This window comes from Suillus plorans (genome assembly GCF_016647745.1).
Source record: "Suillus plorans strain S12 chromosome Unknown HD556scaffold_85, whole genome shotgun sequence".
Classification (NCBI taxonomy): Eukaryota; Fungi; Basidiomycota; class Agaricomycetes; order Boletales; family Suillaceae; genus Suillus; species Suillus plorans.
This window is the reverse complement of record NW_024537469.1, coordinates 110,540-137,595: the sequence shown is the minus strand read 5'-3', so window position 1 is coordinate 137,595 and position 27,056 is coordinate 110,540. Positions and strand designations below refer to the sequence as shown.

Sequence of the window (27,056 nt, the reverse complement as noted above, 5' to 3'; positions counted from 1 at the left end):
GGAGTCGGTAATCAAACATCAATAACCGCCGCGGAGCTCGGGGAACGAAAGGCGTGCGATAGACCAATATGATTTTGACTCTTGCTGGCACGCCCGCATGTAGGTAAATCAAATACCGGAGTGATTGCTCGGAATGACTTCAAGGCTTACATTGTGGCCAAAAGATGTCGGGTGCAGTTCCATACTGTCAGCACTTTGGCAGAATCGATCCTGCCGATGGCTTGCCGGATCTAGCGATCTCAGACTCAGACACGGTTGCTTCAACTTGACCCTGAACCATCATGCACAAGTACGTTTCTTGATCATGCTGCACACATCCATTGTAACGATTGGTACAGCAATCCGCCCGACGACACAGCGCGTCCTCTCCGCTCGTCATGGAAGTGGCCCCATTTCCCAGGTACGGTGCATGATCCTGAGAAGGGTATTCCCGAGGAATTGTACAATGAGCTTGTGAGATACACAAAGTATGCATCTGGCGCGTATCAAGTCCTGTGCCCACGTCCGATGGGAAACACACTGGTTGCCCAGGTGCGCATATAGTAGATGATTCTGTGGTCGGTCGTGTACTGATATCAGCTTGAATGACATGCAGTTTATAAATCCAATTACGAGTACCCAAGGTTTCATCGCTCGCGATGACACGAGGAAAGAACTTGTGGTTGCATTCAGGGGCAGTCGTGAGATTTCAAGCGCAATCATTGGTGAATTTTCAGGCGCAAGATTCTAAGATGGCAATTTTTGACACGCGACGGCAAGTAGATACGTCTCTCCTGCTTTCCCCACTACGTGGACCAGGCCTTCCAGAGAACACAGATGCCCACGTGCATACAGGCTTTCTTTATGCTTTTAGAAGCGTTGGAGATCGCGTACTTAATGTCTTACGCGAGCAGTTTAAAGAAGTTCCGCAGTATGATGTGACTGTGTCCGGCAAGCCACGCTGTCTTTTCTCGATATACACAAATTAATTATGCTTGCAGGTCATTCGCTTGGAGTGCGTAAATCGTGCTTCTTCGTGATATTACTTATGTCATTGTCCTGGAGCAGGGCGCCATTGCATCAATTGCAGCATTATCTATCAGGAACAGTTTCCCTGATGCTGCGCTGCGATTATTCACATTTGGTGACAAATTTCGTACCCCTATCGCGCGATGTTTACTGAATATGACCGCCAGGCCAGCCAAGGACAGGAGATCATTCATTCGCTGAGCTCGTGGAAACTCTGATTGGAGTGGATAATGTTTTTCGAGGTACCCTCTTCTTTTGTGTCCCTCAGAGATCATGCCTCGCTTACTCGAATCTCGCATGCTACTACAGGCGTGCATTCATTCGGTATGTCCTGTGATGTACGTTTTGTTTAGAACCAAATTAATGCTATACTTAGATGGTGTGCCCACAATGATACCTACGAGGCTAGGCTACAAGCATCAGTGAAGTCTAATTCTCTATATAATTATCACGAACTCACATGGTCATCAGTGCTACGGAATATTGGCAGTTCACCGAACCACGTTCGAAATACTCTGCCTTTTAAAAGATCTCCACTGATATAACGTTTAGCGGCCCCGCGTCACGTACGTAGATGTGTGGGCGCCGAAGACCCGGAAGGCAGTGCATCCATACGTATATTTACTCCGTTGTGTCCGTGCCTTCTCGTGTTTGACGTGCCTTCTACACAGCATCGACTGGTATCAATCCTGCACATGTGGTGTATTTCGAACAGCGTGAGTATCTTTCTCTCTCTAGTTTAACATGCTGATAGACATGGGGAAGCGATTGCCTCGGATCCCACCGTTTGCATCTGACATCTGCGATTTCGGGTTGATCCAGATATTGTTGATAGCCGATCTGAGCCTCCCTCTTTAGCCCCCCCTATTTTCGTATATGTGTATATTTCTTTCCTCCGCCATACTACTGGTACGTCCTTCATGAAGGCGTCCATGGATTTATTGCGTTTCTGGAAGTCACATGGATGGTTTGGTTGTACTAGTTGAGTTTCCATTGTGTATTATTGTACGAATCACTTGGACTCTGAAGCCGCTCATGTGAAGATATTTCGCCCATTTCCGCCTTCATGGGACCACGTCTGACGTCTGTCCGGCTAACTCCCCATTTTTCTGATCAGCTCTTTGCACTACTATTGCGCCTGTCCCCTCGTGATCTCCAGAGTCTTTTGTTTCGGCGAGAAGCACTGCGAGAGTTTCCAAGAAGTTCGTTATAGAATCTCTCTCGCTGCTCCGTTGGCGCTGACGTTGTCTATTAGTGCTGAGTTATCGCGCCATGATGAGTATACTTCACGTCAGAAGTGTCAGCCAGCTTTCCTGTAGTTCACTCTTCCCGAAAGGAACAGCACACAAACCTTACTTGACAGTTTATTTCGTCCTGCGCGCTCAAATGGCGAAATGAGATGTCATTGAGTAATGTTCATATCGACTGCAGAAGACTATGCAACCCTAAACCGGTTCAGACGCACGATTCTACCACGCTTATATGTCCAGGTGCAGTAAGGGCAGCTCCCGCGGTGTACTCAGGGGCGCCTTCAGTGCGCATGAAGCTCGTTTGGGACAACTCAGCAGGTTAACTGAGGTTGGGTATCGCCGAGAGGTTTACAGCTAAGGTTGTACGTACGCTGCGCAGATCCTCCACGAGATTTTCTCGTACAACTATGACAGATGCAGAGTAATATGCGTGGCAGGCTATCATGATGGTCCTGAGTACTATTAAGTAATGCGGCGTGCAGGTACTTAAGGTTAGGGGACAACTGTCTTTCTCCCACAAGGTCCAACTAGGGGAGACTCACTACTAGGTGGCATTTAGAGACTGACAGCCAACAATGCATACATGGCAATCGTACAGTTGCAACACCAAGCTGAGCAAGAGAAGTTGCAGGTAGTACTTAGCTGGCAGTCTTGTCACAGTGCGGGAGCAATGGAAGTTAGCGCACGTGTTTCCATAAAAGTTGCCGTTATTACATCTTTTCAGGCCGTGCAGCATTTTGCAGCCGGTGTTCGTAGTCTCTCCCCGCTGAGCTCTGCTCTACGCTGCCATCAACCATTCTTGCTATATCACAACATATATTCGCGCCTTATTACTGCTATATTTCGGCCAACTCATTAAGATGTCCGACTCGAAAGTATTACACCTCATCATCCGCCGCATTGCGGACTGGTCTCTCTGGTCGTTTTTCACAGAAGTTCGTGTAATTGGAGGCGAGCACGTTCCGCTGGATGGACCGATCATTGTGTAAGTTTCGTATTTTTCATTACTTGCCTGTCGACTGGGACACTTGAGCCCGTGTTTGCATTGGACCTAAGCGCTTAGAAGTTGGAAGGATCAATTGGATGGACCTAGGAACGTAAACGAATCCACAGTTGTGACTACTGACCCCCACATATGTTGAATCAACATCTCCCGCGCCTGAAGAGAGTCTAGAACCAATACTGACCCACTTTTTACAGCACCGCCACTCACCATAACATGATGATCGATCCTGCTATCCTTTGTTAGTCTTATAGTTCTTCTCGTAGTTCCTGCGCGTGCTTATCGTATCTTTCATAGCGTCCAGCTTCCCACATCGTCGTGTTCTACACTACTGGAGTAAAGGCGAGCTAAGCCTTATCAAGCTCACAATTCTGAATCCCGTTAACGCGTCACGCTTTGCTTTTAGCATCACTCTTTGCGAACCCAGTCCTTTCTTGGGTACTTCACTCGTCTGGTAATATTCCTGTAGACCGGAAGTCGAAGAACCGCCAAGATCTATTCCGGGGAACTATCGAAGCTCTCGCACGGGGTGATGCGGTTGCGCTTTTCCCGGAGGGCACGTCATACACAGAGCCGAGGATCATGCAAGTAAAAGATGGCGCTGCCTGGGCTGCCCTAGAATATACTAAGTGGGCCGCGGAAAACGGGGTGAAGGGGCCCGGGGTCCGGATCATCCCCGCCGCCATCGTGTATACGAATAAGTCGAAGTATCGAAGCAGTGTATGTTCCCTGATTCTTCGAAAGGCACTTCACTAAATCCAGCACAGGTCATTGTGAAGTGAGATTTAGTCGGCATGGAGATATAGTACGTGTGCTGATGTCATTAGGTTTGGTGAACCAGTTTCGATGGATGAGTATAAGGAACAATTCTTTTCGGATTTAGAAGGGGCGCCACGGGCAGCGGCCAAGCGCCTCACAGGTGCAATCGAGAGGGAGCTGGTCGAGGCAACCATCAATGCTCCTGACTGGTATTTCAATATTATTTCATTGCGGTGTGTGCGGACTCTCATTATGTGTTAATTAGGGATACCCTTTACAGTGCTCGGATGGCCAGGGATCTTCTCTGGGAAGATGAGCGCTCGATCGACCTCGAAGAATTCGTCACGATTTCACAGACGTACGATTTCACGCTTCGTCTATTCAGTTGGTATCGGCAGCTCACGTACTGTTGTAGTCTTGTTGATCTATTTTCCACAACGGACGCTACTGCGAACTTCTCGACCGTTCGACGTCACCTTTTGGGGTATTACTCACTTCTTCAGTCTACCAATCTTACGAACTCCGTCTTGTCCTCACTTCCACTTCCGCCAATGCTATCTCCCTCTCACCCAACTCCCCTGCCGTCACGTTTGCTGACCCTCTCTGTCCTTATTCGCGACACGCTTGTTGCCCTGACTCGCCTTCCCTTCTTCCTCATCCCGCTTTTACTTCACACACCGGTATATGTCATGGGCCGAATTGGCGCTCGTTTAGTGGAGCATGAAGAGGAGACCCAGGCGCAGAACAAAGCCGTTTTTGGCTTGTTATCGTGCATGATGATTTACCCTGCCACGTTCTGGGCGCTCTGGGCGATGCTCTGGTACACAGGTTTTGGTGCTCTTGTGGCAGCATTCACAGTCTGGGCGTTTGCATATTATCACAATAGATTGATCAATGGCACGTATATTTAGAACGCTGGAAATGTGAGCTATACTAACGGAGTAATGGAAACTTATCTACAGATATCTACATGAAGTAAGTTCCAACTATTCTGATTTCATATTCTTATTAGCTTACCTATAAATATCAAGTCTCAAGCGTGTGATTGCAGCATGGCGCGTTCTCGTCGGCGTATGGGCTCCCAGGCGATGGGAGCTTTCTCTGTCTGCACTGTCCCAATATACAACCCCTCTAGTACCTCCTGAGAACCCTTGGATCGACAAGAATCGGCCAAATTCCTCTACTCCAGGCACATCGTCGGGGACGCTACACTCCTTACCACCACAGATCACCGATGAGCCGCCTGTCAGGATTGCGTCCCGTCGCAGGCCTTCATCAAGAAGAATTATGAGGCATTTACTGCGGGCACGTGGAGAGGCTGTGAAGGCTCTTGCTGAGTTCCTGACGACCTTGGAAGCAAGCGGAGAGGAGAAGAGCGTGATCGCGAGCATCCACTTGGCAAAGAGGTTTGGCTGGGTTGAAGAAAATTCACCCACCTCCTTGGCAGATGATGGGGGAGATAGCGATCCAGTAACTGACGCCAGGGGATACAGGCGAGCACGCGAGGTGATCGCATTTCTTCGCTCTCGTGGTGCGAAGATCGCAACGTTGGATAGGAAGATCGAGGGAGACTGGGCACTCAGTAGTGATGAAGATGGTACAGCAGGTGAAAGTGAGAAAGATGAGGAAGACCTGGTATGGGTGCCGAGTAGCACGAGTCTCAAGCAGGAGGACGACTAGCGTCCAGATGCTAGGATGATTAGGATATGTGTACCTATGGGCTTCATACTTATTCAAGGGTGACTTTGCCTCGCGTAGATTGGATACAGGTTGCATTTTTGTCAGTCACCCTCATTAATACTGGACTGCGGTTCGATATTCCTAGTGCTTTTTGGGGACAGACAAGACAACAAACGACGCCACCCCCGTTTCTACCCGGAGACATGTTCACGGCCCTGAAAATCTTCCATGTATGGTCAATTTATCTTTTGGGGATTATTCCAGTATTCGGACGGCCATTAACGAGATATCATCAGAAGAACATTGAGCCGCCACTATCTGCCTGTTCCTTGTTCTTTCTAGCCTGTAGGCCGTGGGGATACCGAACCTGGGCAATGAAAACAAAAATGATGGGGAATAATCCCATCTGTAGTGGGGTAGGAAGGGTCGACCGTGACAGCCTCTTCTGTGCGATGAACAATTCATAATATGACTGGACATATTAACGGCCAAGATCCGACCAACAATGGGACAATGAAGCATTGTTCCATTTCATGGAACACCACCTGCACGTCAACTTGCGAGCTTAATAAAAAAAACCTGCTATCACCATCTATGAAAGATCCGAATAACCCTGGAGCATTCCACATGATGACGTGCTCACAAATCAGCAATTGTATGCGGAAATGAAGGGCTACATCAAGTGCCCATGGAAATGCAGCCACTATGGTATTGCCCCACGATCATATGGTACGGTCGAAAAGGAAAAAGACAAGCATGACATCAGATAAGATGTTTGGTGACTTACGACATGCTCTAGACACCTAACTGGTCCAGCTTCAGGCGCCGAGACTAGGCAGAAATTGACTGTGATGATACGTACGTTCGGTGGGCATCATAAAGACGGTGTTGTGAAGGGTCTGGACTGGTGGCGCATCTTCTGAATCAAACAAGTAGAGACTAGAAGGATATAAACAGATTATATTATAAATGATAGACCAGACCAAATCCGATACCAGGCAGGGCGAAGACGTGCATATGTGGCAGTATAACAGCGCCCATGGCCAGAAGTAGGAAGATCTATGCTTGAGTGGGACAAAACGTCCTGGCGGTGTGGTGCAGGCGATATGATTGAAGCCATGTTGGAAGCATGTGACAGCGCTGGTTGGTTGAGTTCTCCAGGCATCGATCGAGGATGCTGCACCAATAATGGCAAGGTCATGCACTGCAACATCTTCATACGAACATCGCTCGTTAATTACCTTGTAATACGCCGAGACCCTGGGTTCTAGTAGGGACTTGCTGCCTGGTTGTATCCTAGTCACAATCAGAATGAGGCCTGAAATTGATTAGAGTAAGATAGCGTCTGACAGCGGTGGTAGACACTCAGCATGATACATATCCTTATATACGCTTCACCGTTTCATAAGACAAAAAAAACTGCAGGAACGTGTTTTCGAACGCACTTTGCACCATGCACTATCATGATATTAATGTATAATGATTCAGGTTAGCAACATGAAGTGAATTGTGGAGGCACATGTTGTATAATTCGTGACTTCGAATGATAAAACCAAATAGCCAAAAATGGAAATTATGGTATTCATACGTGTTTGCTCAGACGTGACGTCTGTCTGCCGTGGCAGCTACTCGTTTGTTCCTTTACTTGAAACAGTTGTCATATTCCAGCTTCTTCATTCTCTTGCGCGCGCACTACAGGATGCATAGCATTTACGCTCGAGCGAATGGCATATCCGGTCTTTGGTCCACGTGTGTAATGGTTTTGCTTGGAGCTGTAGCTCTTTCCTCTTTCCTCTTCAACGCGGATTCCAAGGGTAGTCTGGATATCGTCTCTTTGAAGGTGTAAGTGACTCGATTTCTTGCGTCAGCCTGAGTCTTGCCTTCGTCGTGTCTCTCACGTCAGTGACTTACCTTGACATTCCGTAGGTTTCACTCCAAAACGAGACGTTATCCTTTCAGAAATGAGGAAATTGGTTTTGTTAAATTTAACCTTTCGGCCGGTACGTATTTTTCATCGCGATGACAGCGGAAGAGCCTCACCGGGGATCCACCACTTTCTGTCGCACAATCGCGGTTTCTTATACGTGATTTGATTTTGGGTTGTTCCAGACTTGACGCCACTTTTTAACTGGAACACGAAGCAGTTATTCGTGTACCTTGAGGCCGAGTATACAAATGCACAAGGGGTAAGCAATTTACCATTATGATCTCAATTGCTTCATGCATACGAGCGGGGGAGATTAAACATACATTGTCTGACGCACTTCTGAAGGTCAACAACACCGTAGTTATCTGGGATCGCATTGTACGGAGAAAAGATGATGCCACGATCGACATTATACAGAAAGAAAAGTACAAACTTCGCGACCTGTCGGGATCTTTCAGGTGAGTCAGAATCCGATAATGGAGCACCCCATGCTGATGAATCGGATAGCAACGTACTTCCCGCCCAATATTCGCTCAAATATAGTGTGATGCCGTATGTTGGCGTGCTCACTTATGGAGAAGCTGCTCGTACGACGGAAGCCATCGACTTTCCTGATGCTCGAGACTCTGTGTCATGAGGGTCGATTTGGAAATGATAGGGAGACTCAGGATCTAGTTACATCCCAGTCTTTGTGAGAGTAGAATTTATGCAAAGGCCAGGCAAGTGGTGTATGCAGTCTTGTGATCTGAGTGTCTGGGCGAGTCGGAGAGATCCAGCGAGCGTAACCATACTGAAGTGCGATTTTTGTTACCGATGGGGGTAACTTCCTCGTTGTTCTATATAGTTTCGGTGACAATAATGCTAAGCGGACCGCAGGTAAAGGCGTGTCATGGTCAGCGCAAGTCTGACAAAGCGGGAAAACAATGGAAGCTGCCAAGATAGAGTATACGATCGAATCTCTCGCGATCTGCTCACTCCTCACGTTATCAAGCCAAGGTTTGTGCGATGTTTTTAAAAAAATGGATGTGTTTAATGAGCTTGATTAGGTCGATGAAAGGACTGCAGCTAGCTGTTGTGTTTTCATTGATATCAAATCCTTTAAAAATGGAGAAACGCGATTGTGGGTCATTTTGCTTACGAGAATAATTACGGAAACTGATTCAGACCTGTTGCTGTAATCGTTGACATCTCTCGTCGTCTGACTTCGAGCCTGCCAGAGGCGTGGGTTCCTAAACTCAGCCTAGCTTAGTATAAACTGGCTGCAAATGAACCCGAAAGTTCTTATGTTACCAAATACGCAATGTACCTTTTTCAGTGAGTCTTAATATATATAAAAGACACTCACCGCCTTCAAACTGGAGATTTATCCCCTGCCGTCAACTGACCTTCCGTTTACACAAAACATTCCCCCACAACCATTTTGCTTCCTTCACTCCGTCTACATGTCTTCTGTCTCCACTCATACGCCTCCTGAAGGCACTCGATATTGGCATTATCCCCAACCAAGCGCATCCAGCTCCCAAAACCCTATACCCTGTGACGCGCTCAACCAATCATCTCATGTGACATCTAGGCCATCGAACCAATCTAACGGTTATGCAGAAGGTTTTGATATAAGTGTATGTATTTTTGTCGTCTCCGATCATAGTTCTCTCAACTCGATACCAGGTCAAAGTAAAACGAGCATTTACTTTTGAAGAACTTCAATCAGGTGCATACTTCAATTCTTTGGACGAATCAGACCTCCAGTTCTTTGAAATGTATGGTCAACCTGTTCTTATCCCGTGCCCCGAAGATTCGGATCAAGGCGGTTGGAGCTTGCAAGGCCAAACACACATGCAACAATGCGGCGATTCCTCACCGTGCATCACTACCGCCCAGTATACTCCTCATACCAATCCATCCTCATTTCAGATTTCGAAATCATACACGCTAGTCGATTCTCTCGGACAGTTATCCACTTCAACCTCTGCACGAGCACCCATTGGTACACGTGTTTCTGCTATGGCTCTTGCAGGGCATAGTGGCGTGAACCCCATCAAACGTGAATCGAGTCTGATCCAACAGGTGAATCATTTCTGTGGAGTTACGCGTGCTCTATTTTTGACAGCATCATTGTCTTTTATAAGGCCTTTGGGGGCTTTTCAAATCCATCGGACCTCCCATCATCGATTCCCCCCTTGCGTCATTCTCGACAACCAGCTTGTGCGTACGAGGAGGCCATCCCGATAGGGACACTGAGTCCTATGGCTCATGAGACTGAAGATATAAAGCCAAACATCTCAACACTGGATGACGAGCCGCCTATGGATCACCTACCATATCCGCCACCCGTTCATTCGGTCCCTCCTCGACAGTTCCAACCTTATTCGCCTCAGGATACAATGTCAGAATCTCCCTCTCCATGCTCCCCTCATAGCACAACTTTCCTGTCCACTTCGCATTGTGATGCATCAGAAGCCCCAATGACAGTCCCTAGCCAGTCTTATATGTTTGTCGAGGTCGAATCATCAACTCCAGCCTTCATACATACAAACCAACAGCACTACCACTCCCCAAACGAAAGTTCTTCTCACCCTCATGGCGGAAAGACGGGATCCCCTTATCAACGTTCACCGTCCCCGAGGGGGGCATTACGGATATCGCCGTCACCACACCCCAAACGATCGATGGATAAGAAACCAGCGCTTGCATGCTTATTCTGCCGAGGCCGGAAAATTGCGTGTGGCCCACCCGTCCCGGGTAGTAAGGACAGGACATGCAAGTGAGTATCACGGTCCTCTGCCCATTCAGGAATGTACTATTATGTGTCCCTTGCTTCTTCACGCCTTATCGGCGTGGTAATGATTTGCCGGTTTCGTGCGATTGATTTCTTAATTAACACCACTTTCCTGTTCGCTGATATCCGCGCCACCATCAATTTATTTCGACATTTGGCTGACTTTTGTGTCTTTGTTTCTCAGTCAGTGCGCTCGTAGGCATTTGAAATGCGAGTATCCACTAGAGTCGCGTCGGGGAATGAGGAAGCGCCGGTCGCTGAATCCCCGAGGAAGCGGCTCTCCGCCACCGGAAAGCAATGCAGGGAATCCAAAAGTGATAAGGCCGGGTCGAAAACGATCTGTGGACAAACGGCCATAGTCATCGGCCTCTGATCTCCTTCTTGAGTCATTTACTTTGGATATTTTATGCCGTCTGTTCGCATTACTCATCGCCGTAATGGTGTGTGTGTGAATCCGTTATTGTATGCTCGTCATCTGCATATTCGCATGTTGTCGTCGCTATGCTCTTGTCGCTTTCGTTCCGATTTATCCCATTATACCTCATGTATTCGGTCAAGGCTCTTATTTGGTTTACTGTCTCGCACATAGCCACCATGTAGCTACGTTGAAGGACGTGTGCTCCTGGTGTGATATTCGTCTGGTACGTCGTCGACGGCTGACTCGAACATGAGCGATTGACCTGACATCCGGTGTGAACCGCTTAGCTCTCTTTCCGCATAATTTTCAGCTACCAAGTAGCCGACAACTGGGCTCAGGAAAGATCACCTGGGGATGTGACGAATTCAAAAATCTTGGCCCCTGTCACCGGAACCCAAACTGCATGAGGCAGTATTTAGGCTGAAACGCTTTATCCCCGAAACATTAATAAGAGCAAGTATGTATGTTAACTCGCACACGAGCTCCGGCTCGGAAATCCACAGGATATTCACTATACCGGACACCGGTAGTCTCAAGAATTATTTATCTCGTTACTATGATGGGATGCATAGCATCAGAACGTCCATTTAGAAACACTGCGAGTCGAGGTCGCACTAGCATTTTCTGAGGACAACCATATGATCATTCACCCGGATCTACGGGCCTGGACCCTACGCGTGAATTGCTGTCTGGAATGATAAACTGAATGTAGCAGCTTTGGCCCGAATCAGCTACCAAGGCGCATCAGCTACTTCCCCTATTTATGACTTGGACTATAATGTGGCTGTGCTAAAATACGTGCTCGAGTTCGTAATACGAACCGTCCGACACTCGGAGACTAACGTCGATTTGTCGAAATGATGCTCTAACGATGGCGACTGTACCGAATATCCCGACCGCGACTAGGCTGCAACGAGTCATGGAAGATCGCTTGCCAAGAGCTCGTACTACTCGAAGCGAAATTACGGTTCAAACCGGGCCGTTGCCAAAACTTTGAAGTGTGGTTTAGAGTTTGGTGAGTAGAGGTATTCGACGTTACGGTTATTCGAGTGTTGATTTTTACCCACATGTACAAGTTACTTCATGTCGTCGCTGCATGTCCCTGTGAGCAATATTTTTTTTTCCTCCAATCGGAGAAAAAAAAAGCTCGTCACTATGATGGCTTCTCTCGGGTGCAACTCTGCACCGTGACTTACTCGGATCCTTGCCATTGCTAAGTCATGTATACATAAGTAATGGGTTCATCGTCGCTGCGTACGGAAGCCCCGCCTTTTCACTGTTGTACACCATAATGTTCAAGTTACTGAGGCTCGCAGCCCCCCTTACGCTCCTGTCTTCCGCTTATGCATCCAAGGTTGCTGGCGCGTGGTATGCTGGCTGGCATTCTACTAACGGATACCCGGTGTCCAATATCAGCTGGGACAAATACAACACGGTGTACTATTCTTTTGCGTAGGTGGAAGCTCCCATTCTGTGACAGACCTATGACGATGTTGATCGACAATCTTCAGAACAACCACTTCAGATGTGAATACTATATCACTAGAAGGGTCGAATGGCGCGTTGCTTCCTGTCTTTGTGTCAGAAGCACATGCACACGTAAGATTGACAACTCGTGTCCATGTTTGGTCGCTGAGCCAATGATTGGGACTTGTCAGGGTGTTAAAGCCCATATTGCCATTGGAGGTTGGGGTGGCAGCATTTACTTTTCTTCTAACGTCGCAACAGCGGAAAATCGCACTGCATTCGTCGACACGGTGCTAGATTTCGTCGGAAAATACGATCTAGATGGTGTCAACTTCGAGTATGTATGTCAGCTGCATCACATCGATATCATATCCCTGACCCACTTTAATTTAGCTGGGAGTATCCAGATAAGCAAGGCATTGGCTGTAATATCGTCAATTCTGATGACAGCGCAAACTTTCTTTCCTTTCTCCAAGAACTTCGCGAAGAAAGTTGCTCGAATCTCACCATTTCGGCAGCAGTATCTCTAACGCCATTTCGTGATTCCAGCGGCAATCCGTCGACTGATGTCTCTGCCTTTGCAGAGGTTCTTGACTACGTTGCTATCATGGACTATGATGTTTGGGGTTCGTGGTCCTCTGGTGTTGGCCCTAACGCCCCACTCGAGGATTCCTGTGCGACCTCGTCTGAGCAACAAGGCTCTGCTGATTCCGCAGTGAAGGCTTGGTCAAATGCAAAAATGCCCGTTGATCAGATCGTCCTGGGTGTTGCATCATACGGACACTCTTATAGCGTCAGCCCCTCTGATGCATTCGTGTCTGGCACGAAGACGCTAGCCGCTTACCCCGCTTTTAATTCAGCTAATCAGCCCGTAGGGGATGCATGGGATAACACTGGGAGCGTGGATTCCTGTGGTAATTACGCAGGATCTGGAGGTACCTTTGACTTCTGGGGACTGGTCGACGGTGGCTTCCTCAACTCGGAAGGTACGACTGCCCCTGGTATCTACTCTCGGGTTGACTCATGCAGCCAAACGGTGCGTACACCCCTGAAAAAGGAACTGCTTTTGTTTCTGATGGACTTGTTGTCAGCCCTACGTTTACAATGAAACGTCCGAGGTCATGATTTCCTATGACAACGCGGATTCATTCACGGCCAAAGGCACGTTCATCAAAAACACTGGGCTGCTCGGATATGCTATGTGGCAGGCCGGTGGAGACTATAACAATATCCTCGTCAATGCTATCAATAGCGCTGTGTAGATTAATCTGCCTTGTTCCACAAGTATACCCACGTCTTCTTGTTGTCTTCTGCCATGTCATAGTTACCCTGTGATGTCAGTTCCAAAATACCCCGAGCGATGTTCCGAGACGGGAAAGAATCCGCCACTAGGGTTGGTGGTTTATCCAACATAACGGACTACTAGGTTAAACCTCAAAAAGAAATAATTTTGGGTGCTTACATGATTTGGACAAAGTTGAGTTTGGTTAGCTGACTAGTATGGCTAGTGGTCGGATGAATGTTTACAAAAATCCCGAACTCTAGCAGACCAACAAAATTTTTGTTCAACCGCATCACAATACAGTTTAAAAGATTCAGTGTACCGACTTAGCTATACTTGCTTATTGCAGTATGGTGGAATGTATATAGGAAAGTTACGGCCATAGCATGATACGGCTTTCGTCCTTCAAGTTATTCCCCATCGGCGATACTCTGGATTCAGAGATTTGCAACTAATGTGTCACAATATAATCCATCTCATTCCTCTACCGGCATTCAGAAGCTTGTGGCGCACAGAAAACTCTACATGCAAATAGATACAACAACTCAATCAGTCCAAGCTGCCTAATAGCAAGCAGTCCATCTTTGACCATACACATCAAAACCATGTCTTAGATCCAGGCTTCACCAGTCTGATTCCCTGGACTGGAGGTGATGAACCCTCTTCCTCTTCCTCGGACATATCCTGCACAGGCGACTCCCGCTCCCACAAGCTTCTGCTCTCTTCTTCGTCATCTACACCTTTTGGATATCGCCGCAGATGTCCCGTTGAAGAGCTACGTCGTGTGCGTTCCGTGGGGCGCGCATCCTCCTGGCTTCGGTAGTTTTGCGGGGAGTTATTTAACAGCATGTCAGACGACGGGGGGAATGCGGTCATCGCGGGAGTTGTCGGGCTTTCGAATGGATCACTTTTGATTGGATTGTGGTACATTGTCGACACGGTGGGTGCTGGTGGCTCATCATTTGCACGCGGTGGTACAACTAGTGACTGCGAACTACCAAGCGTTAACGAAGTGTCAGTGCTTGGTATTGGGGGATACCGGAATGATGAATTCGACGGTATAGTGTGCACGGCGTTCCTGTGCTCATGCGTGGCATCTGCATCTCCACTACCTGGCGGGCGGTACGAATGTACGAGATCTTGCGATCCGAATTTGATGGCTGTTCTCCGCGGGCTGTATGGTGTTGATCCAGATGAAACCGTCGACGCACGATCTGTCTCGGACAGCCGCGGCACAGGGGCATCATATAGCTGATGACGTGTCAACCCATCATATGCGTTATTCGCAGGTGTGGAAGGTAGACCATCTGGACGCGCTCGAAGAGAGGAGCTTGCGTGCCTGCTTGATTGGCTCATCGTCCGTGCTGAACGGGCGCGGATGATGCTGCTCATAGTGCCGAACGTGCCACGCAACGCTTCGATGCCGGAGTTTTCCATACCGGCAATACCCTTCTCCTCGGCGTCTTCCGTGGATGCGCGAGAGGCTTGAAGGAGCATGGTGGACCGGCGATCAAGCTTCAACTGCGCAGGGTCAATCTTGGACATTTGGAGGATCGTGATGCCGACGCATATTGTGAGGAAGGCCAGGACAAGGGTGAGGATTTGCGAGACAGAGGAACTGAGCCCTTGGAAGAGGACCTGTAACGACGGGTGAGTAATCAGGTGGTATTGATAATTGTAGCGGCGCGCACGATGGTTGTGACCATTGAGCAAAACGAAACTGTTTGAAGTAGTTAGTGTCAATCAGTGACGCGATTGGGCGCGGGTCACGTACATAAAACGTAGTACGTGGGCGTTACTGTGATAGTTTAGATCAAATCAGTCGAGCAGTCGGTGTTAACGGGAAAACAAACTTTACCCATAGCTGCCAAGTGTAACACTTGAGTCCGAGCACACGTATAATTATTATTTCACTCACCAGTATTGAATAGCGCAAGTGCAATATTCAAGTAATAAATTTCCGTCACTGCCTTGCGTTAGTACAGCGAAATGAAGATATATTGATGACACACATAGTGTAATCACCACGAAAACCATTAAAAAGTATATAAACCAGTGCTTGAACTGTGGTACCATGAAATAATGCGACATTATGATAATTACAACAACTTGCCTGATTGACTCCCATAACGGACATGACTATGGCTGCACCGAGCCCGGTCGTGACACTCACACTGATGCCGCCGATAGTGCTGCACACAGATATATACCAGAGCATGTTGTTCTTGCCATATCTAAAAAGGAAAGGATAAATGAAGGGAAACGAGAGCATATTAAACGTGACTGACTTGGGTCCAAAGTAAAAGATAATAGAGAGGGCAATGGTAATCAGGGCAGATATGTAAGCGAGGAAACCTGGTGCCAAGAAGAGTTTCTGAAATGCCTCTATTTCACCAGGTGTTTGCTCTTGTGGGCCTTGTGCACCAGAAATAAATAAACTTTGGTATATGGTACTCGTTTGGTGTAATACTCACCGTTGAGAGCAATGATAGTGGAACCAATCTGGCAGACGTTGGTACACGAGAAGACAAGGAATCGGTGACACTTACAATACAGAGGGCACAACCCAGCCATCCGAAAAAGGTGAGTTTCTCGTTGAGAAAAATTGAAGATAGAATGGCACATATTACAACAGATAGTGCGCCCATAGGAGTCTGTGACAATTCATGGTGAAGATATGATAGGGAATGAGGTGTTTCACACGCACCACAACAAGTGCTTCAACAAATGCATATGCTTTGCAGGATCAGCATAAAATAGAGTTAGAGTTCAAGTTACATACCAACAAAATTACACAACTCTCCACATATCATCACTGGGGGTTTGCTTGTTATGCACAGCACAAGTAGAAGGACACGAAAACTCACTTGTCATGCCTGTCCACCATAGTGGCTTTGATAGCAAATATCAATATCAGACTGAGGGGTGGCGGGGATGACTCTTACAGATTTGAGGTACGCGACACCTTCGCCTGCTGCATGCCCGGCCTGCGAGCGCAATAGACCCTTCTTCTTGAAGACAAAACTAGAGCCAATCAACAAGCCACTCGCTACTGCGAGTATTATTCCGACGATCTGGGTGAATAAACTAAGGCTGAGCAGTAAAATCTAGAATAAACCGCTTACTTTAAGGCTTGAGGGTAATTGAAGGGTAGTGCTTGAGCCAGAAGCAGTGACGGAGGACGTCGCAGACGACGCCGAGGATGAAGTTATCGGTGTGGAGGACATGGTCGTGATGAAACCCGCAGCAGTGGTTGAGCCAGCAGGTCGTAGTTATTCTTGAGTTGCGATGCATCACTCTCTCAAAGCCAAGCCCCGTCGGCCTGGACCGAAACCGGGGTAACATACCATTTATGGATAATTAACCTCCGTACCGGAAAAATCCGGCAGTTACTCCGACGGGTGTTGTACAGAACCCAAAAAGGAAGGATTATGGGGAACGGAATAATATTAATATCGTTCTCGGGCAGACGCCTGTGCAAGGCTGTTGGGTAGTTTGAAAGTCCTGGGATCCAGCCCGTCCTGAGCTGGGAGTCCTGTAATTAGTCTCGTTACGCTTTTCGGTGAGAAATTTGTTTGCAGTTCCTTTCTGATCTTCATCTCTGTTCTCTTTTATCTTTCTAGCGACGCACTCTGAGTCTCAGGTCGACGCTAGGTTTACCAGCACGCATCCTCCAGCTGGGAATCACCAAATAGACTGTCTGGCCAGAAGCCACTAACAATTCGCTCATGGATGTCATTAACCGTCCTTCGAATGACTATGGGTCTGACACAGAGTTGATTCTTTCCGAACCATCATCTTCTCTGGAGCAGGATGCCACAATTCAATTCTCGCATCAACGTTTTGTACCCTCAGACTTTCTGAAACCAGAATCTGGGGACCATCCAGAGATCGCCCCCTTTCTTAGTGAAGAGCCTGTGAGTCTTTTTGCCCCCTCGTGATCCACCGCGTGCGTCAGGCGCACCGTATCTTCCAAGGCTTGTCTTTGATGTCTTGGTAAACAAAATTAAATATTCCTTTCTTTCTAGCTTACTTCACCCAGCCTTATCAAACGTTCTCTGGGTTTGAGCAAAGCATCGTTCTCGTCCCTTACCTCTTCTCGGCAAGGAAGTTCCAGCAACATCCTTTACACAAACCGTGGAGGAGCCGATTCACAAATTCTCTCAGACTTCTGTGGTCACCCGCTTTCCGACTTCTCCTTACGTGAGCAGGGAAGTTCTAGAGGAAAAATGAAGAAGTTAACCGACATCCTCAAGAAGCGCAGCCGGGGAAGGCTCTCCTCAGACACAGGCTCGTCATCCCAGATGGCCTCAATTTCTTCCTATGCTTCCGCTTCAACAGAAACTTTCATGAACCCCTTCGTTCCATCTCCCTTGCCAGTACTCAAGAAAGACAAGAAAGAGAAAGGGCGACAGCAAAAGGCACGACCACTTCCCAATGCACCAAGTCCTCCATTGTCCCCCGCAAAGGGTGATGAATTGATGACGATCGACCTTGAGTCCCTTGCACACATGGAGGGTATCGTCAATACTTCCCTTTCTGGGCAGAATATCGCACCATCCAATGTTTCTCCATCAAGTATAATTGATCCAAGCATTGCCAGTACTTCCGGAAGTAGCTTCCAGCAACCCCCATCACCCACACTCTCCACTTCCTTCGTGTTCAGCAATCCGTTTTCTTCCACTTCTCCTGCCAGCAAACGAAAAGCTTGCATCGACTTTCGAAAGCTGTCTCCGAAGAGTTTGCCTCCTTTAGTTGGACCAGAGGAGCTGGACGTGTTTGGAGTTGTCTATGAAACACCTTTGTGGACCGCTCCAGAAAGCTGGGCTGTTGAGAAGGACGGTGAGGAGGAGGCAGATGTAGGGGGCGACTCAAGCTCTGAAGAGAGCACGAGAGATGCCACATCGTCTTTCAATAGCTCCGGACTTAGTTCGAAACGCAAATCCCGTCGGAAAAGCAATCACCCGCGTAAATTGCCCTCTCGCAGCAACGACCGCGTCCGCGTTAGAATATATCGCGCGGACGGATCATATCACGTTGCCCCAATCTCGATACACTCCACCGTTGCGGAGCTCACCCCGTCACTTAACCAGAAGCTATTTGCGCACAAGGAGCGCGAGACACATAAACTGTACCTCAAGGAGAGGGGACGAGGTACGTCTTATCACTGTACGCTTGCTTCTGTTTCTCACTGTTGTCAGAGCGTGTATTGGCGCCTACCGAGAGGCCAGCTGCCATCGTCATTCGCCGATTGGAGCAGGCTGGATACGACCAAGCGGACAGTCTTACTTTTCTCGGTGCAGAAGACATGACTTTCCTTATGAAATTCGTTTATAAAAGTCAACTCCTTGGCCCAGCAGTAAGTTGTCCAGGGAAAATATTATGATCTGACTTGACCCCATGCTTTCAGGCTGAGGAGCTTACATTTGATGCATTCGACCTGGTCGACCTGACAGGCTGTAGTCTACCCACCATACCCATCGTCCTCCATCAAAACGCTAGCTCGATCGTGTACCTCAATCTCTCACGTAATCCAATGGTCGAGATACCCCTGGATTTTATACAGTCCTGCACGACCCTCCGCGATCTCAAATTGTGCAGCATGGCAATGAAGAAAGTGCCTCAGAGTGTTCGGCATTCCACCAGCCTACATCGACTCGACCTATCATGTAATCGCATCGTGGACTTGGACGATGCTGGTCTCGACCGCATACCTGAGCTCTCAAGCTTGAGACTTCAGAATAACAGGATAGAGCAACTGCCCTGGTATTTTCCCCGCCTCAAGTTTCTGAACTTCCTAAACATCTCAAACAACAAGTTCGTGAATGTGCCTAGCGTCATCTGTCAGCTGCCCTGTCTTGTTGAGCTCGATATGTCTTTCAACATGATCACTGAACTTCCTGAGGAAATTGGTCGCCTCACTACTCTCGAGCGCCTGATTTTGATTGGGAATCAGGTGATCAAGTTACCCGAAGAATGCAGGAATCTTGTCAACCTACAGTTACTTGACTGTCGAAGAAATAACATATCCGACATTTCCATCGCCTACACCCTACCCAAACTCCAAATTCTCTATGCTGATCATAATTCTGTTCACGCCCTTCATCTGTCCATTGGTCCCAGTCTGTCAGTTCTGGACGCCTCCCACAACGATATCACATTCCTCAAATTCGCTCCTAGCTCTCCACCGCAAATATCGCACACTCTCACACTACTCGATGTCTCCTACGCTAAACTTTCCTCTCTCGATACATTCGATTTCTCTCAGCTCCCTGCTCTTCAAACTCTGAAACTTGACCACAATGAACTCCGCACGCTCCCAGACACCCTCGGCGATCTCTCCCATCTCATACACCTTTCCTGTTGCGACAACAAACTCGTCTCTTTACCCTCTACTATCGGCCTCCTTCAGCGCCTAGAAACCCTCGATGCTCATAACAACAGCTTGACGGAGCTACCTGTATCCCTCTGGAATTGCGCATCGTTAATCCATATCAACGTTACCTCCAATCTGCTTGCTAGTTGGCATGATCCTCCTGGAGATAACTTGGTTGCACCGGCGCCATCTGGAATAACTCTCGAGATCCCCTCATCATCATCAGCCGGTCACACTCCAAGAAAGCCCTCAAATGCTACATACACCATGTCAATACACAACGCACCTGGTCGGGCACTCCCCCCCCTCGCTTACTCTCTCGAGCGACTCTCAATCGGAGAGAACCGTCTGACGGAAGAAGCGATCCCTCCGCTCACCATCCTCAAGGAGCTCCGTGTCCTCAATTTGTCCTTCAACGAAATTCAAGAACTACCGTCTGCCTTCCTCCGCAATCTTCAGCAGCTAGAGGAACTGTACCTTAGTGGCAACCAGTTAACGAGTATCCCCACTGAAGACCTGGTGAAAATGACCAGATTGTCGGTGTTATTTTTGAATGGGAACAAATTCCAGACGCTCCCCGCTGAACTGGGCAAAATTCCCAGTCTGACCATTATTGATGCCGGCAGTAACCTGTTGAGGTACAACATTCACAATTGGGAATTTGATTGGAACTGGTATGTTTTGATCGTTTGAACGTAGATGACTGGTTTGCTTACGGCGCCGGTAGGAATTTCAATTGTAACTTGAAGTACCTTAACCTGTCAGGGAATAAGAAATTGGATCTCAAGCAGAACAACGGTGGCAAACGCGTGGTGGATGAACATGGAAGGGTGCTTTCCGACTTCTCTCGACTATCTCAGCTTCGTGTTCTCGGGTTGATGGATGTCATGACCACTTTTCTTCCCAATATTCCTGAAGACTCTGATGAACGACGTGTTCGTACTTCTCAGACGGAAGTCAACGGAATGTCATATGGCATTGCCGACACCATTGGGAGGGATGGGTACCTAACCACGCTCGATCTCGTCCTGCCCGAGTTCGGAGGGAAGAAGGATGAGGCATTGTTCGCAATGTTTGGGCGTACTAAAGCTCTTCCCGGAAACAATACTCTTTCGAAATATCTGCACGACAATTTCGCTTCTGTCTTCACCGAACAGCTTCTTCAGTTGAAAAAAGACCAGAAGGGGGAGCGAAGGGATGGCGTATCAGACGCATTGAGGCGCACGTTCCTGAAGCTAAACAGACAGCTCCACGACAGGCTCTACTCGCAGCCATCTCGTAAGATGTCCCAAGTCAGCGCATCTACCACCGGTCCTTCTGGACCAGATTCTTCTTACCTGCGACAAGGGGCCTCTGGGATTGTTGTTTACGTGGTCGGCCGAACGTTGTATGTTGCTAACGTCGGGCATTCCCTTGCTGTCATCTCGAGCCAAGGGAATGCACATCTCATTTCCAAGAATCACGACCCTTATGACCGGGATGAGGCAAGGCGCATCCGGCTTGCAGAGGGTTGGATATCGCCGACGGGACTCATCCATAACGAGGTTAATACGTCTCGAGCTTTTGGATATTACCACGACTTTCCAGTTGTCAATGCGCGACCCGACATCCACGTTCGCCAGCTAACCGAGCTCGATGAGTTCGTGATCATCGGCAACCGTGGATTGTGGCAGTATATATCCTACCAGACCGCAGTCGACATTGCTCGATCGGAAGCTGACCCAATGATTGCGGCACAGAAGCTACGTGACTTCGCCATAAGCTATGGCGCGGACGGAAACACCATGATCATGGTGATATGCGTCTCCGACCTCTTCCGCTCTCGACAGCCCATAACAGACTCGCTCGTGGATCCAGATATTTACAGCTCTATCAATAAAAAGAGGGCAGGGAAGAAAGCAGATATCGTTGATCGCACCATTGCTCGCTTAGAAGGAGAGGTTTCACCGCCCACTGGGCATCTCTGCTTGGTATTCACCGACATTCGAAATTCAACACAATTATGGGAAGCAAATGCAGGCATGCCCACAGCAATGCGTATTCACAATAACCTTTTGCGACGACATCTTCGAACTTGTGGTGGTTACGTTGTCAAGACGGAAGGCGATGCATTCATGTGCTCCTTTCCGACTACCCTTGCCGCGATGTGGTGGTGCCTCATCGTTCAACTGAAACTTCTCCACGAACCCTGGCCGCTGGAGATATTAGAGTGCCCCGAAGGTAAAGAGGTGTATGATGAGCATGGACAGCTTCTTGCACGTGGACTCTCAGTCCGCATGGGGGTTCACTGCGGTACTCCGGTGTGCGAACCAGATCCTATCACTGGTCGGATGGACTACTTTGGGCCCATGGTCATTCGGGCCGCTCGTATCAGCGGGATCGCACTGGGTGGGCAAATTATGTGCAGCGCCGACGTCGTTCGTGAGATGAATGCCAAGATCTTCGAGAATGGTCAGGACACAGAGTATTCAGAGTTTCAGCCAACACAAGCTATCGAAGCGATCCGGCAAATGCAGATAGCTCTCGTCCCTGCCGGGGAAGTGAAATTGAAGGGGCTGGAGATTCCGGAGATGGTTTCCCTCGTCTACCCAGCAGCCCTCTTAGGCCGTCAGGATTTAGATGCATCTGGGTCGCATTTGAGCACATCCACATCCACAGCCCGAGTCCAGCTGAGCATTGCTCAAGTTAGAGACTTAGCTATGCTATGTCTGCGTATCGAAGCCCTGACTTCGGGCCGTATCTTTCGTCCTCGCCTCGAACAGAAGGAGTATGTGTCTGACCTTCCATCGGAGCCTCTCTCCGACGAAGACGTTTTGGAGCCTTCGGTGATGTATGGTGATCCGAACTTGCTTCTTCCCCCGATGAACGAGAAAACATCTGATCTTGAGATCATGATGCACCTCGATTCGCTTTCCTTACGGCTTGAGAACGCTGTTGCATGTTTAGCTCTCAAGAAACTATCCGATAAATCGTCCGCCATCGTGACAGCTCTAGAAGGCCACGAGGGTATTGACGAACAGACGCTTCATTTAATAACTTCATTGTTATCTCGATGTTGACCTTTTATTGTGATTTCTATCTCCTTTTCATTACTCAGCTGCATCACTGTACTGCATTTGCATTTAAACCACGTATATATTACCTGCACGCCCTTGTTATGAGTATTAATGGTCTGTACAATTTTTATACCAGTTCATCTCTGCACTACCGAGGGTAAATAACATTCATTCGGACATACGCTTCATCGTGAATAACCTGGTATTTTGCAAAGTACATGATTTCCGGACTACGCCTTAAATATGAGTGTTATTCCACAACGACCTCACTACGAAGTCAGCGGGATCAGGACTTTGGACAGTCGCAAGCTCCACGCTGGATATAAATTGGACTGACGAATTGCAATGAGCTATGCGACAACGATATCGGGCAATCAGGCGTACCAGTGTGATCGATACCAGGAATGAGGTAGTAACCATTTGAAGGAAGCCCAGTCATAGGATCGAGGAAGTACCCAACCGTCCCCGAAGGGTGATCAAGCCATGTCCAAGCACCTACGCCACCCTTGGCAGATAATGTGAACGTATAGTTTTCGCCTGCGATTACAGTGATTTGTGGGTCGACGAGGTTGGAGTAGGCGAGCGACACCGGAGTGAACTAATGGACAAATTACTTATCACACTTATTCATACCGGAAACAGAAAGGACATACGTAGGACTCGCTGGTCACAAGTTTGTTATCCACGGTAGCTGTCACGTTCATCAGGAGCCAGACGTCCTCGGCATTGTAACCATGGGGCAGGATAGCATGGAGGCCGGTTCCCTCGTAAATGAGTGAGTTGTTCAGAGTCGGGATAGAGAATGGCGTGGTCGTAGAGCTGATCGCATTTCCACTCCAGTCATACCATGTCAATTGCGCGGTACCGTTGACCGTCTCCCAGCGGTCAGACGTAGCTAATATGGTAAGCGACTCATTCCCTGGGAACCAGAAGGGATTGATGATGACAGGGGAGTAGACAGTCGCCAAACCGTACTGAAGAACTTTCCATCTTCCAGAGTATTCAATAGCTGACCAGCTGACACCCTGCCAGATGTCGTTGAGTTGCCAAACCAAGCTTCCGAGGTTGTTCTCGCCCAAACCCGCACCACGTCTGTACCATGCGATCTCGGCAACCATATTCATGGACTGGAAAAGCTGAGTGCTCCAACACCATTGAGCAAAGGTCTGGTTTGAGTCCGAAGTTCCAGGAGTGGGAAACCAGAGTTCGACAGCAGCGGTCATTTGATACTGGCCTTGAGGCGCATTGGGGTTCGGCCACGAGAGATTGCCAGCAGGAGGATGGTGGTCACGGGACATCACGACAGAGGAATTGAATGCGTAGTCTTCGGGATTTTCGAGGACCTCCTTCCAGCTGTAGAACGAGGGCATGGAGTGGAAACTGTAACAGCATTAGTGTGGCTCCTTTCATCAATGACAGGTGCCCACCCAAATTCATTGACAAACCTACAGTCCTCTCTTTAGTCCGACGGTGTAAAAAAATTGGTGCTTGGACTTACCGACCAACAGGGTACGTCGTCAGATCGAAGGCCTCCGAGGCATTATAGTTATATCGTTCTGTGATGAAGGTATTAGGAAGCCACCGGATCAAGACTAACTAAGAACACACCAGTATTCCCATAGATATATCCTGGGGTGCCATTTGCAAAACGAAGTACATATGGATCGAGACTTAGAACACCGCGAGTTGTCGAACAGTCGGTGTACGGAATAGAGTTCGTCTCGGAAAGCACGATATCATGTAGGTAATCTTGGAACATGTAAACGAACTGTGGGGCGAAAATCAGTCAGCCAGTTTTCTTTCCACAGTAGATTGCGGACCTCATCCAGGTAATGCGTGCCATTAGCAAGGGAGGCGTTGGCTGCCATCACGATACCCTCAATTTCGTTGCCACCGGCCCATTGTACATTACTTGGGTGCCTGTTAACCCTTCGGACATTCTGACGCACTTCAGGCTCGATGGACTCCAGCAAGAAGTCGTTAATGGGGAATAGTGAATCGGAGAAAATGAGCTCCGACCACACAAGTATCCCGAGCTCATCGCAAAGACTGTAGAAGCTATACAACCCTCCATCAGTTGCAGCATCGGATGGCTGATAAATACCGCCACCCCAAACACGAAGCTAGGGAGTAAATCATCTTCAACTAGTCTTTCCATGACTATAAAATTTGCAATACCATGTTTTGGCCACTCTTGACAGCACTCTCCAGGACCCAACGAACTGCCTCAGGTTTGATGCGCGAGTAGAAGGGATCGAAAGGGATTATGTTCGTGCCTTTGCTGTAGAATGCCTTTCCGTTGATAGCGAAATGCCATTGGTCACCAGGGGTAATACCTCGCGATGTAATCTCCTCTTCGGAATAAGGAGTTTGCAATAGTTGAATGGTGCGGAAGCCAGTAGTGATGGTCTGAGTGATCGATTCAGCGCTTGGCCAATCGCCCTGACCGGGAGATGGGTCCAAAGTGACAGTTAGGTTGTAGAGCTTGGGGTTACCAAGATCAATCGGATACCATCTTTCAGGAGTATTGTCTGGAATAGACCAGTTGACACACAGGTATATGTTCTCATCGGCGTTGGCAGGAATAGGTCCAGGATTCAACGGCTCCGATGTGAGCTTGAGTTCTGGGATAGACAGAGTGATAGTCGGCTTCTCAAACGATTTGATTGAGCGAATGGCAAATGTAACGTTGATAATCCAGTCTGCGGATTGATCAGGGGCAACAGATGGATTTTGGCCGTACTTGTAAATATCGAGAGAAGTTTCATCCAAAAGGATAGAACTGCTCGTCACAGGGCATGACGTAGCATTCGAAGCTGCATCTCGAAGTTCAGACTCAGAGAGCGTCACAAGGTAGGCCGGTTTGTAGACGCCACTGGGAACAAAAGCTGGACCCTATTGATATTTAGAAAGTTGCATACATTGAAAAAAGTAATGAAGCACACCCAATCCCAGCCGAAGTCGTCGTTGATCTTGCGGATCCACGCACGAACATTAGGATACTCAAACTGAATCGATCAAATATCAGAGGTGTTTGAGAGACAAACTGCGCGCATACATTATCCGAAGTGGACACAATTGGAGTATTGGGAAAGTATTCAGCATCTGGTCGCATTGTTACATTCAGTCCGTAATACCACGCGCTCTCGAGCGCTATCGTCAGGTTGTTCTCTCCAGGAGAAGAACTCAAGTAGTCTGAGATGTCATAGGTGTAACGCCGGAACTGGTTGTTGACCCAAGCCACGGGGTGGCCGGCCAACGTCTAGGTCATCGGTGTTAATGCACAAATAAATTTATACGTGAACATAACCACAGACAATGTTAGCAATGGTGTCGATTCCATAGAAAACAAGGAGTGTCTTTCCGGACGTGTTACTCTGGTAAGTTTGAGTGAATGGAGTCAAGTCCGCGGTGTAAGTCCAGTTGTCGTTGATGACCCATCTTTCTGTGAACTCTGTGACGAATGAACGATAGAATAATTGATTGATACGTTGCACAACACACCGTTGATACCAAGCAATGGGTCATCAATGATACCAGCCTCGAAAAGATCAAGGTGAGCCTGTGAGGGTAAGGAGCCGGGCACGACAATAGAGCCATTCTGGTTCTTGAGCGTCCACTGTAGCTCAGAGAGGTCAAAGACATGTGCAACAGCCAGGGTTGACGCAAGGAGCGTCCAAAGAACAGAGCCCATCATGCACGCGGTTGGGGCGCATCGAAATGTTATGGCTTTTACATAGTACTATGATTCTAGCACCACGTTAATAAAAAACCATGCCGACATCATACATGTATTACTTGGTGTGACATGCTCCAAATAAGGCGGTCACACAATTGAGTGTGACAGTTTACCCACGTGTACTTTGTCTTCAAGTTGTTCTATCACCGCGGCTGCTTCCATTTCCAACAGCTTCATTCGAATGTGTTTATTTGGTTGAAGCTCCCGAGGCAGATTGGTTTTGCAGTAGTTGCCTCCTGTACATTTTCCCGAGCGGGTACCTCTTGATTCAGCACATGGTCGTCTTCCTTCAGAACTATCTGATCTCATTAC

The 27,056-nt window shown here is 48.2% G+C and overlaps 9 protein-coding genes across 9 annotated transcripts; 7 read left to right on the top strand and 2 right to left on the bottom strand.

The window, feature by feature from the left end:
- The first annotated feature begins 90 nt into the window (after positions 1-90).
- Positions 91-2,120, top strand: HD556DRAFT_1411750 (Alpha/Beta hydrolase protein). Its single transcript, XM_041304189.1, has 13 exons — positions 91-289; positions 339-531; positions 596-704; positions 763-930; positions 981-994; positions 1,048-1,123; positions 1,176-1,250; positions 1,318-1,332; positions 1,385-1,430; positions 1,480-1,511; positions 1,561-1,623; positions 1,680-1,724; positions 1,774-2,120. The coding sequence occupies exons 1-13, from the start codon at positions 282-284 to the stop codon at positions 1,803-1,805; spliced, it is 876 nt and encodes a 291-aa protein (XP_041154393.1). The 5' UTR covers positions 91-281; the 3' UTR covers positions 1,806-2,120.
- A 998-nt stretch (positions 2,121-3,118) lies between these two features.
- On the top strand, positions 3,119-5,700 carry HD556DRAFT_1449210 (uncharacterized protein; the record flags this gene model as incomplete). The annotated part of the gene is made up of 9 exons (XM_041307566.1): positions 3,119-3,243; positions 3,459-3,502; positions 3,559-3,597; positions 3,668-3,981; positions 4,029-4,039; positions 4,089-4,229; positions 4,286-4,378; positions 4,436-4,921; positions 5,052-5,700. 9 exons carry the CDS (start codon positions 3,119-3,121, stop codon positions 5,698-5,700), a joined length of 1,902 nt encoding a protein of 633 aa, XP_041154392.1.
- A 1,524-nt stretch (positions 5,701-7,224) lies between these two features.
- HD556DRAFT_999746 (signal peptidase 22 kDa subunit) lies at positions 7,225-8,390 on the top strand. The gene is made up of 5 exons (XM_041312229.1): positions 7,225-7,542; positions 7,627-7,700; positions 7,810-7,886; positions 7,973-8,085; positions 8,135-8,390. Exons 1-5 carry the CDS (start codon positions 7,400-7,402, stop codon positions 8,262-8,264), a joined length of 537 nt encoding a protein of 178 aa, XP_041154391.1. The 5' UTR covers positions 7,225-7,399; the 3' UTR covers positions 8,265-8,390.
- A 531-nt stretch (positions 8,391-8,921) lies between these two features.
- Positions 8,922-10,033, top strand: HD556DRAFT_1000030 (uncharacterized protein). The gene is made up of 3 exons (XM_041295834.1): positions 8,922-9,246; positions 9,296-9,338; positions 9,423-10,033. The coding sequence occupies exons 1-3, from the start codon at positions 9,070-9,072 to the stop codon at positions 9,857-9,859; spliced, it is 657 nt and encodes a 218-aa protein (XP_041154390.1). The 5' UTR covers positions 8,922-9,069; the 3' UTR covers positions 9,860-10,033.
- A 59-nt stretch (positions 10,034-10,092) lies between these two features.
- HD556DRAFT_1434549 (uncharacterized protein) lies at positions 10,093-10,765 on the top strand (the record flags this gene model as incomplete). The annotated part of the gene is made up of 2 exons (XM_041305339.1): positions 10,093-10,391; positions 10,591-10,765. The coding sequence occupies 2 exons, from the start codon at positions 10,093-10,095 to the stop codon at positions 10,763-10,765; spliced, it is 474 nt and encodes a 157-aa protein (XP_041154389.1).
- A 1,350-nt stretch (positions 10,766-12,115) lies between these two features.
- Positions 12,116-13,553, top strand: HD556DRAFT_1247376 (glycoside hydrolase family 18 protein; the record flags this gene model as incomplete). The annotated part of the gene is made up of 5 exons (XM_041298696.1): positions 12,116-12,276; positions 12,336-12,423; positions 12,483-12,628; positions 12,685-13,327; positions 13,383-13,553. The coding sequence occupies 5 exons, from the start codon at positions 12,116-12,118 to the stop codon at positions 13,551-13,553; spliced, it is 1,209 nt and encodes a 402-aa protein (XP_041154388.1).
- Positions 13,554-13,913: 360 nt separating this feature from the next.
- Positions 13,914-16,890, bottom strand: HD556DRAFT_999736 (magnesium transporter NIPA-domain-containing protein). Its single transcript, XM_041312228.1, has 15 exons — positions 16,699-16,890; positions 16,519-16,647; positions 16,441-16,465; positions 16,356-16,388; positions 16,281-16,309; positions 16,123-16,227; positions 16,048-16,075; positions 15,862-15,988; positions 15,687-15,807; positions 15,586-15,637; positions 15,492-15,539; positions 15,432-15,437; positions 15,348-15,371; positions 15,265-15,293; positions 13,914-15,211 (listed from the first exon to the last, which is right to left on the bottom strand). Exons 1-15 carry the CDS (start codon positions 16,798-16,800, stop codon positions 14,171-14,173), a joined length of 1,899 nt encoding a protein of 632 aa, XP_041154387.1. The 5' UTR covers positions 16,801-16,890; the 3' UTR covers positions 13,914-14,170.
- A 150-nt stretch (positions 16,891-17,040) lies between these two features.
- HD556DRAFT_1530716 (uncharacterized protein) lies at positions 17,041-23,186 on the top strand. The gene is made up of 6 exons (XM_041309471.1): positions 17,041-17,135; positions 17,197-17,490; positions 17,602-18,727; positions 18,775-18,932; positions 18,984-20,623; positions 20,677-23,186. Exons 2-6 carry the CDS (start codon positions 17,302-17,304, stop codon positions 23,006-23,008), a joined length of 5,445 nt encoding a protein of 1,814 aa, XP_041154386.1. The 5' UTR covers positions 17,041-17,135; positions 17,197-17,301; the 3' UTR covers positions 23,009-23,186.
- Positions 23,187-26,779, bottom strand: HD556DRAFT_1411665 (glycoside hydrolase family 2 protein). Its single transcript, XM_041304188.1, has 12 exons — positions 26,510-26,779; positions 26,323-26,459; positions 26,064-26,267; positions 25,951-26,013; positions 25,184-25,900; positions 24,826-25,128; positions 24,614-24,773; positions 24,504-24,561; positions 24,433-24,450; positions 23,659-24,385; positions 23,390-23,603; positions 23,187-23,337 (listed from the first exon to the last, which is right to left on the bottom strand). Exons 1-12 carry the CDS (start codon positions 26,700-26,702, stop codon positions 23,243-23,245), a joined length of 2,889 nt encoding a protein of 962 aa, XP_041154385.1. The 5' UTR covers positions 26,703-26,779; the 3' UTR covers positions 23,187-23,242.
- Positions 26,780-27,056: the final 277 nt, after the last annotated feature.